The 10,374-nt window shown below is 64.2% G+C and overlaps 1 protein-coding gene across 2 annotated transcripts in view; it reads right to left on the bottom strand.

The window, feature by feature from the left end:
• Positions 1-459: 459 nt before the first annotated feature.
• The window catches only part of ARNT2 (aryl hydrocarbon receptor nuclear translocator 2), a 72,559-nt gene continuing 62,644 nt past the window's right edge, over positions 460-10,374 (bottom strand). Inside the window, exons 13-19 of one of the 2 annotated variants that reach the window (XM_054588398.1) lie at positions 7,864-7,936; positions 7,008-7,131; positions 4,618-4,717; positions 3,188-3,326; positions 2,722-2,887; positions 1,445-1,581; positions 460-597 (exon numbers count right to left, since the gene is read on the bottom strand). In XM_054588398.1, coding sequence (XP_054444373.1) covers positions 499-597; positions 1,445-1,581; positions 2,722-2,887; positions 3,188-3,326; positions 4,618-4,717; positions 7,008-7,131; positions 7,864-7,936 — 838 coding nt within the window. In that variant the 3' untranslated portion in view covers positions 460-498. The remainder of the gene's footprint in view (positions 598-1,444; positions 1,582-2,721; positions 2,888-3,187; positions 3,327-4,617; positions 4,718-7,007; positions 7,132-7,863; positions 7,937-10,374) is intronic. The other variant, XM_054588393.1, reaches the window with a different exon arrangement.

The following is a 10,374-nucleotide window of genomic DNA, read 5'->3' as shown; positions in this document are numbered from 1 at the left end:
TCTTCCCAGCTCACAGGACACAGGCTGCGCCTCCCGCTCGCCTCTGGGCCTCTGCCTGGGGCGCCCGAGCCCCACCCACCCCCAAAAAATAAAGGCGAGAAGAAACCTGGTCCCACTTCTCGGGCGGGCCTAGGGGTGGAGGTGCGTGGGTACTTGGGGATATAACCAAACTCTTTATAAGTGAAAATCGTCTATGACGAGATTATACACAACCAGATTTTAAGGACCCGGTGGCCTTGCCTCCCAAGGACACACAGATTCAACACAATAAATACAAGCGGCGCCCAACGTCTACCAGGACTCCGGGCGGCAGCCGGGCAGCCGCGGCGGCGGGTGAGCGCTGAGCGGAGCTGCGCCTGGGCGCAGGCGGGGGGCGAGGCGCCCGCTGCTGGGGGGTCCGCGGCAGGGCAAGCGGGCAGAGAAGCGGCCCCACTCACGCGGGTGTCCCCCTCACACCTGGGGCGGCGCTGCAGGGCGGAGGCCTCGCTCTGTCCACGGCTACTCAGAAAACGGCGGGAACATGCCCAGGTCAGCGAAGTCTTCGATGTTATAGTTGCCTGTCCCCTGGGTCGGGTCTCCCGGCATGGGCAGCATGTCCTGCAGCAGGGGGACAGGGAGGCCGCCGGGGAGTCGGGCACGCGCACGGCCACGCCGCCTCAGGGTTGCGTGTCCGCCTCGGGGCCAGCCCAGGGACGCCCCCCGCCCCCAGGGACGCTCTGCAGGGGTCCCCGAGTGTCGGGGGCCCAGGGAAGCTGCTCCTTGCTGGGTGCTTCATTCCCACAGGTCAACGCCACTGCAGGGCACAGCCTTTGCTTACGGCCGGGCCGGGACCCCGGGGTGCAGAAGGGCTGCGCCGCAGGGCGAACCCGGCCCGGCCCCAAGCAAGTGCACGCAGTCAGCGGCGGCCGTGCAGGAGGCGCGCGGCGCACGTGACGGGGCGCGGGGGCCTCAGAGGCCCTCGTCCCTGCGTCTGGGGAGGGCGCGGCCAAAGCCCGACGCGCCCAGGCGTCCCTTTCAGCGAGCCCTTCCAGCTCTCTGGGCCTCAGACCGCCCACCCAGCAAGCGGGAGTGGCTACATTTCAATTCCTAACGGCAACTGCCCGGCAGCGTGTTCTGTTTATTTGTCGATCCACGAGAGACGCCGGGAAGAAGGAGCTCTACGGCCCGCCAAGTTTGGGAAGCAGGGCACGCTTTACCTTCCTCCTAACGTCCTCGGTCCTCGGCAGTACAACGAAGGCTCTGGGAAGTCCTGCAGCCAAGCCACTGCGTGACTGTGTAGCCAGAGTTTCACAGACTTACTGGACCGAGAGCCCTGTCTAGCATCGTGACCATGACAAGCCAGGGAAGGGGACCCCATCCTGCAGGGCGGCTGGGAGGGGGAAGGGCGGGCCGGGCCGAGCTGCGCAGAGGGGCCGGGGCAGCCGCCGCCGGCCGCCGGCTTTACCTGGAACACCTCGGTCTGGCCGGGCTGCTGGTGGCCGTGCTGCTCCCCGGCCTGCTGCCCGTGGTGCTGGCTCTGCCACTGCGACCAGACCTCCGAGGGCCGCCCCGGGAACTGCCCGCCGCTCTGCCCGCTTTCAGCTGCAAGATCCGAGGGACGAGGCGCCAGCATGGAGGGGCTGCCTGCGCCCCGCTTCCTGCCGGCGCCCGGGCTGGGCCCCCTCAACGCGCGTGGGAGGCCGTAACCCCCAGGACCTGAGACCGCCACTCGGGAGTGGCCGACAAAGAGAGGTTATTCACGTAAAGCGAGGCCATGAGGGTGGGCTCCAGGCCACTAAGGCTGGTGTCCTGGGAAGGTCGGCCCTGGCCGGGCGGCTCCGTCGGCTGGAGCACCATCCCGTACCCGGCGGGTCCCGGGGCTGACTTCCAGTCGGGGCACACACCCGAGTCGGGGGACAGTGGGGTCCTGCAGAGGGACGGCGGGGTCGGGATGAGCTGCACCCCAGGGACGCGGGCTGGGGGCGGCGGGCGGGCCCGCGTGGCGGCTGGGGCTCTGAACAGCGGCCGCCCTCTGGACGGCACCGGGAGCTCCGACGGCCGGGCTCAGCCTCGCGCTCCCCAGGAAGTGCCCCCGGACCCCACTCTCGGGTGTCCCACGGTGTCACCCCGGAGAAGGCGGCACCGCTCAGGCTTCTTGCCAGAGCCTTGGGTCCCTCAGCCCACCCTGGGAGTGACAGCAAGGGACACACAGCAGAGGGTGGTTAGAGAGCCCTTTCCGGCCTGAGGTTTTGTGGGCAGAGCCAGGAAGGCTGTGCCGCCGTGGGACGGCCCCCTCCTCGGTTAACGTGAGAGGGAGAGGGAGCGCTGCAGCGTCCACCGTTCACACGGCCGGTCATCCCGGCGACTCGTCCCCCGTGTTTTGAAACAAGATGACAGGGTTTTTAACGCGGGGGTCCTGAGGGTCCTTGCCAAGGGACACACAGGGTGAAAGGGCATGCCGATGACCTCACTGGCGCAGAGGGACAGAGTCCCTGGGCCTTGACTGTGGCGGCGGCGTCATCCGCCATCCGCCATCCGCCATCCGTAAGGCCCGGGTCTAAGCAGCCGGTCTCCTAGGCGACCACCGGCCTCCTCAAAGCCGGAGAGGAGCGGGGTCCGCAGACCTGCAGACGCGGCGCCAGGATTCTGGGAGTGTGGCGCTCAGCCGCCCCCCGCCCCCAGGATGTTCAGGAAGCATCTCTGTGGGCCCTCCCAGGAATCTCTGCCCCAGCCCCCACCTACCGAACCCCGGGGTCCTGCTGGCCAGGCTGGAGTAGGCATTCCCTCCCGGCGAGGAGGTCGCAGGGCTGGAGAGCGGGCTGTAGGAGGCGGGGTCGGCCGGGTAGCTGTGGCTCGTTCCCATCCCGAAGGGGGATGACTGCGTCTTGCTGGACTGAGAGGGCATTTGCTACAATCAGGACAGAGCGAGGACATGGGACGCGTCGCCGGCAGGCCCCCGCCCCGCGCAGCTATGGGCGCAGCGGCAGCGCCTGCTCTGGGCTGGCGGGAAGCCCACGGCCCCCCTGGCTGGCTGGGCACAAGGCCTGAGACCCAGCCCACAGGTACGGGCCCGAGGATTTTGGTGGCCGGGGTCCTCCAGCTCCCAGTTATGGGGCCTCAGCCCCGGCTCAGGGCTGGGGCGCGCACACGGCGTGCCGAGCTCTGCTCTCGCGGCGGCCGAGGGCAGTGCCCTCGCGGAGGCCCATACCTGCCCGGGGAAAGGGGGCCGACTCCCCGTCCACGCCACCTGACTCTGGTTTAGCTGCCGGGAGATCTGGGACATGTTCTGGCCCGTCGAGGAGGACGACTGGATGTCGTTCACTCCAGGCACGTGAACCACGGAAGAGCTGGAGGAAAAGAGAACAGCACGTCGGTCCGAGAGGCCCCGCCCAGCCCACGCCCCGTGGGGACCACCACCTTCCTGCTCCCCGCCTCTCCCGCTCCCTCCGCTGATGATACCCAGGAACGGGGACGCCCGTCCCTTTAAAAACCAGCCTCGGCGCTAAGCGCCTCCTTTGTGCTCTGGTTAATTTGTTCCTCTGGGGCGCCTGCAGGGCTTCGGGCTTCAGGAACTAGGCCGCGGGCTGTCATTTGCTCCCTTTCAGCGGAAGGACGAGGCCGGTCCCTGGAAGCTGGGCAGGCCAGTCCTAAGCACGCTGCTGGCTGCCCCTCTGCCTGCCTTGTGGAACCCCTCAGAGCCATTGGGTGGTTCTCCGGGGGGGCCCGTGCAAGAGTCCCGGGGCCCCCTGCACATCCTTCTGCGGGCCCAGCTCTCTGACACTGGCGCGCCCAGCTGTCCGGGGGCCGGAGCGCCCACGACCCCCCCCCACGCAGCTGCTGTTCCTCCTCCGCACCGTGTCTCTGGGACAACAGCCTCGCCCGGGCGTCGCCTCGGCAGCGGCAGCGGCAGCGGGACTGAGTCCTAGCCACCCCCTCAGCCTCGCTCTCCCCTCCGCCCTGCACGCCGCCCTGCCCCCAACCTCCACCAGGGCCGAGTCCTCCAGCCCCGCCTCTCCCGAGGGCCCCCGGCGAAGGGGTCCAAACTCCTCCGAGTGGCATTCGAGGCCCCACAGCCTTGGGCTGTTCCTCCCCGACTTGAAGCCTCCCCCTCACTCCTGCCTTCTGGGGGCCTCCCCGGTCTCACTCCTGTTTCCCCCGTGGGTCCTGGGGCAGATTTGCCTCCGGGGCTGCTGCCAGGGCTTCCCCAGGGACCTCCGGAGGCCCGAGAGGCCAAAAGCCAAGGCTGGGCAAGGCCGACACGCTGCCTGCCCCCGAGCGGCCCTTAAGGCCGAGACCCGCGGCACGATAGGCCGTGACGTCCTCTTCCTCGGGCGAGGCCGTGGCCTCTGAAAACCTGAGGCCAGGGCACATCCAGCTCCCTTGTCAGGTGTCGGCAGCTCCGCCCCACCCAGGTCCTGGCGGGGAGCCAGCTCTGCCCCTGCTCGCTGGCAGACACGGTGGCTGCTGCCTCTCACATCCGAGAGTAACTGACACCGCGTATCTATGGCAACCCATGGAGGCTGCCGGGCAGAACCAGAGGCACCAGAGCCCTTGCTTGGCCAGGGGCCTGCAGACGGCAACCGCACACACACAGAGCCCAGCCGCGACCGCGCGGCCCCCGCCCCGCCCGGCCCGTACCTGAAGGCCTTGCCCGAGTGTCCGGCGGGGAACGGGCTTCCCTGTGAGTAGATCTGCTGGGTTCCCGCTGCAGAGGCTGAGCTCATCATCTTCTTCTCCGCTGCAGAGAGCAGAGCAAGGGTCACGGTCAAGGGCGCCCTGCCCTGCAGACCACGGGTGGCTCCCGTTGGGGCCTTCCCTGCACCCGACACCTCGGCTGGGACACCCGCCACAGGGAGGCAGGCCCTGCCGGGCGTCAGGAAGATGAAAAGAACTAGCGAAGTCCTTCCTCAGACGCGATTTTACCAGATCCTTCCAACCCCGTGGAAAGGAAGCGCCTGTGCGGCAGGACGCGAGCAGCGATCAAGGCGCTCGGTTCCGGCTGCGGTCCCGCTCCCGGCGCGGGGGCGGCGAGGTCGCGCACAAACGCCTCTTTGACATCTTCATCGTTTTGATTTCACTTCGCTCTGCTTGGCTTCTATCATATTGTGGCAGGTTACTTACTATTCAGGAGTTATCAACCAGGAGTCCTTGAACATCAACGTATTTTATCCCTCTTGATAGTCATATTTTCCTGAGATCTCCCTTTTTCTTCTATTTTGCAATTGGCTGACAATTTCCACATTTTTTCTTGGACATGAGACTACTTTCCTTCCTTTTCTTTTTCCCCTTAATGGTCATGTTTAGACACAATGGAAGCAGTATTTTTCTACAAATGTCAGCGATAAGACAGTGTGTACCGCTGAAAATATTTCTGTTTAATACCCCCAAGTCCAAACCATGCCTGGATCTTTCTGAATTGATTTGATTCTGGTGGCCTTTTCTGTCTTCTAACAATTTGTACATTAATTCCAGGTGTTTGTAGCTTCCTTTTTTACCCCTACGGCTTTGCCAAGCCGTCCCTTCGGCTCTCGTGTGCCACAGTTGATGCAGCGTTTGTCTCACAATGCAAGTCAGGTTTCACGTTGGTACAAGCGGGCGGTGCACGCCTGAGAATGTCTTTCTGTTGTTCCCAAGTAAGGGAGCAGGCTGGTTGCTGGAGGACACTTGCATCACCTCTTTTCTTCCCCTTTATTTTCTTCTCTGTTGATTCCCCTCTATTTTGTCATTGTTACGGGAAGGTGTGTGTCTGTATGCTGACACATGTCACGTGGAATTCCCAGACGCTGTGGGCACTGTGGAAACTCCTGCCTCCCTCCTGCTGGGGGAAGCCACATTTCTCTACACAGGTGGAGGACGCACGGGTGCAGGTAGAGGGCGCATCTGGGTAGTCAGGGGAACGAAGAGCAGGAGCCTCCCCGTCCTGGTGGCAGGTCTGTCTGCCGTTGGGGGCTGGGCGCCATGTGGTGCTGGCACCTACGGCCCTCTGTGGGCGGCCGCCCCCGCACCTCCTGTGACACCGCCACGCTCGGTCCTCAGCCACGTTGTAAGGACGCTGCGGCCTTCCGCGGCGCACACGGCGTGGGTACGGAGACTTGCTCTCTTCCAGCTCCCGGGGCCTCTCTGCCCCGCCTCGGCCCACCCTGTCCCCAGCGTGTTCATCCTCATAGGATGTTACTGGGGTTCCCTGCCAATGACAGCATGTCCTTTGGGGTCAGTCGGCTGCTCTCTCCAACTTCAGCTGACCTAGACCGCGCTGGATCTTGCCGAAATGCCTCAACCACAAGAACATGCTATCTTCCTTCTGAATTTTGGAACCGATGGGGACATTTCCCAGTTTTACAAGTTGCTACTCCTAGTAGGAATCAGAGAGGGAGGTGGCCACACACAGGGTTCCATGGGGCGCCCTCGCTGAGAACTGCGTCTCTGTCTCTACAGTAGGGGAGACAACCCGGTGCCCCGCAAACGGTCCAGAGTGAACTGTGGGAGTCGATGCAAGCGATAAAAATGACTTAGATTGTCTAATGATCTGGAAATAAGCTCACAATAAACCACCACATGAAAAGAGCAAGGTACCCAATGCTGCAAGCTCAACTATGTACATAAAAGGCCTTCATGTGTGTAAAAAACGCAGAAAGGACATACTTTTTAAAATGATTACATCCAGGTGGTAGGAGAGTGGATCATTTTTATTTTTGTCTTTAATGCATACTTTTATTTTAAAATGTGGTCTCCTTTATGTGAGGGATTAAGCGGAGATTTTTTTTTTTTTTAAAACAGGGACAGTTACAAAAACTAAAGCGCCCCGGGGATCAATACTGTTCGTTTATTCCAAAATTTCCCATTTTGAAGACAAGACGCCAGAGGCCTGAGGGGATGGGTGAGGAAGAGGCGTGGCCAGAGGTGGGCAGGCCCGCCCGGATCCTGCCCTCACGGCCTGCGGCCCCGCCCCCACGAGTGGCTGTCTCCCGTGGGCCAGACAGTGGCCGGAAACCCCGCATGCACAGCCCCGGCGCCGCCCGGACACTTACATGCTCCAATCCCCGCGAACATCTCAGCGAACCGGGGGTCCCTCTCCTGGGAAAAGATCGCATCCGCCTTTTCCACCGACTTCCCGGCTTCATGCACGCCAGCGGGCAGGCTGGGGACAGGGACCTGTTCGCACATCGAGACACAACAGCGTCCCGCGCGTGAGGCCCCGGCCCCCCAGGAAGCGGCCCCCGCGGGCCTTGCCGGCTGAGCCGTGGGGTGGGGCGAGCAGCTTTCCTATGCCCGAGAGCCAGGAACAGACGTGGTGGGGTGGGAACAGGAGGTCCCAGAAAGCACAGCAGGGTCACAGGATGACGGAGAAAAGCAAAAATAATTAATGTACTCTACCTCTCAGGGAGAGGGGACATAAAGTTTCCTTCAGGAGAGGTCAAGTGCCCATACCGGGGGGTCCCTGCCTGTCACCTGAAGCAGTGGGAGAGGAAGAGGGGAGGAGACAGAGATGGGGGGCCTGGGGAGGCGGGGGCGGGTGGGGAGGAAGGCGCGGGAAGGACACAGTGCAGGTGAAGGGCAGGGAGGAAGAGCGGGACCCAGACGAGAGGCGGGAGAGTCGGCTGGGACGGTTCGGAGCCGGGTGAGTCGGCCTCTGGCTGTTGGCGCAGAGCCTGACTGTGCCCGTAGCCCTGACGTTCTCGGCCCCGACTGTGGCTCAGAGGCCGCCTGTCACCCGGTTCACACCCTTTTGCGGCTGAGCTCTGCGTGAAAGAGTGACAGGTCCTCCAGGGACCCAAGTCTCTGCACAGCGTGGGAGGACGGAGTGACAGGCTCTGCTGGGCGGAGGGGCTCAAGCCAAGAGCTGGGTTTAGTCCGCAGGCCCCGGGGGCGGGGGCAGCTGCTCACCTGCGCTAAGTCGTAGGACGACAGCCCGTCCCGCTGGTGCACCTCCAACTCCGCCTGCTGCTGCTGGAGCTGCCTGGGGAGCAAGACGCCAGCCGTCTGTCAGCACGGCGGCCGCCCCGGGGCCCGCCCCGCCCCAGGCCCCACGCGCGGCCCCCGCCGGCTCCCTGTGTTGCTCCCGCGTTTTGTTTATTTCTTCTTTATTAAAATGCTCCGAATCAAGACGCCAAGTTCTGAATTCTAAGTGTAAGCTGCTGATGCACAGGAAATAAGTTTTGATTTATGACTTCATTTTATGCAGGATATAAAGACACTTCAAAGAAGGAAAAAACATTAAGGCAAAATTCAGAAAAGCAGTTGGGGTTTCTTTTTTTTTATTGTATTTTTCCCGTTACCGTATACAAAAGGCAGTCGCGTTTAACACGGAGCGAACGTTTAGATCTAAGCGCCAGTTTTCAGGAGCTAGCCCGACCCCCACGGTGCTGACTGGCCCCGGCATCAGCACTAACAGGCGCTTCTGCGGTGCGGGGCAGGGGCGGGCTGGAGCCACCGGGACGGGAGGCTGCCCTCATCCCTTTGAGCTCCTCCGCCAGACAACGCTCCTTCCACGGGGCGTAGAAAGCAGGTCGCGGGCTGGGCTGCACACCCCATGTCCGGACACCCGCATTCCCATCCCACAGCCCTTGGTTCCCACGCTGCCCTGTCCTGGGAAGAGGCCTGAGTAGGTTTCTTGGACATTTCGTGGAGACGGAGTAAAAATAAACCTTGGTACGTTTGCAAATTCCAGAGAGGAGAAATGCGCTGCTCAGGAGAAAGCTGACCGACAGCTCCTGCGAGGGAACCAGGGCCCCCACCGCAGCCAAGCGCGGCCCCCCACAAGCTGGGGGTGAGAGCTGACGAGGAGGAACCAGGCGTGTCCGGCCCGGCTCCCTGTCCTGGCAGCCTCCGCGCACCGAGGGCGTCACGGCGCGGGGCTGACGCGTGCGGATTTTCTCGGCCGGAAGGAGCGCTCGCACCCCTGGGAGAAGCCAGGGTCCGGCTGGAGGCGTCGGGGGGCTCAGCAAGCTCGGCCGAGCGGAGCGAGGCTCATCATCCCCGCCTGACAGAGCACCGTCTCCATGCCCGTGAAGGGCCCCGGAGCTGCTTCGCTTGCGGCCGGGGAGCGGCGTGTCTTAGAGAGTGTGCCCCCAGGCCACCTGGGCTGGCTCTACAGGGGCCGGACGGAAGGCGGGGGAGCCGCCAGGGAGAGGACGGGTGCTCGCCTGAGAGACGCCAAGGCCCCACCCGGGGCTCTGAGGAGGCACGGGAGCGGCCGAGGGGCCAGAGGAAATCCCAGGCAGAACCTGCAGGGTCCGCTTCTGGCCAGGCATCTGCTGCGGGTGGATGGGAGGGCGGGACCGGGACACGTCCCAGGTCGGGGCTTGGCGACCGGGTGCTCCGGCTCTAAGCCCTGCAGAAGCCAGGAACGAACCTTCCTTTCACTTCTTGTGTACCCCCGATTCCCAGCATCCTGCCAACTGCCAGCCCGGCGGGCGGGGCCGTCGCTGAGGACGGGCGCTGGGCTCCCAGCGGGGCTGCAGACGTGGAGCTGCAGGGAAACACACGCCCGGCGCACAGCGTGCAGCCGCGGTCAGGGCGGCCGGCGGGGCCGCGGACAGTCATCGCGCAGGAGGGAGGGCTGGGCCGAGCAGGCGCCGAGGGACAGCGTCAGGCACTCCCTGCCGACATCCTGGCTCCTAGGACGGCACGGCCCTCGGTGGGGCCAAGGCAAAAACACTGCAACGACTCCCGTCGGGAACGGCCCCCGGTGTGTCCCCCCCCCGCCGAGCGCTGCCCCCCCAAACTCCAAGACGGGGGCGTGCGTCAAAGCCGCGCGTCCAGCCCGTGAGACGGGCGTCTGCGTTGCTCTCCGGGCTTCGTCCCGCTTTCCTGCTCTGCGGTCACTCGGGGACGACGGGCCCTCTTCTCGGCGGCCGCCGACCATCAGACGCCTGACTTCTCCGGGACGTTTCTTTCCGATGACTGAGTGCGGCAGGGCTTGAATTTCTTTCCCCCAATTTTCCACAACAAGGCAGCCTGCTGCTGGCAAAGGCTAGGGCTCTGGAAAGAGCCAGACTGGTCCCCGTCCGCGGCCGTCACTGCCCTCTGCTGGCCACAAAAGCGGTCCACCTTGCAGCGCAGGAGCGGCGTGAGAGCAGGGTGCGCGCTGTCCCCACGGCGCCCTTCTGAACGCTTCCTCCCGTCGGGCGCCTACGTGGCTGCGGAAGCTCGCGCGTGGAGGGAGGGCGTGCAGCAGGCGGGTGAACAGCAGGAAAGGGACGGGATCACAACTGGGGGCAGCTCTCGCTAAGAACCCGTCAAAATGCTGGCATCAAAGGAGGGAAGTTCGAGCACAGCGTCTGTGGCTCTGAACGCACGACGATGGGCTTGCCCGTCTCCCCGGCACCCGCAGGGGCGGCGGCGGTGGCCGGCGGCGGGGCTGTGGCAGGAGGGACGCGTCGGGGGGCACGGTGC

The sequence above is a fragment of the Pteronotus mesoamericanus genome, unplaced genomic scaffold (genome assembly GCF_021234165.1).
Source record: "Pteronotus mesoamericanus isolate MK-2021 breed Mesoamerican mustached bat unplaced genomic scaffold, CSHL_Meso_final contig_1242, whole genome shotgun sequence".
Classification (NCBI taxonomy): Eukaryota; Metazoa; Chordata; class Mammalia; order Chiroptera; family Mormoopidae; genus Pteronotus; species Pteronotus mesoamericanus.
Note: the sequence above shows the minus strand (reverse complement) of the source record. Positions and strands in the feature narration are given on the sequence as shown.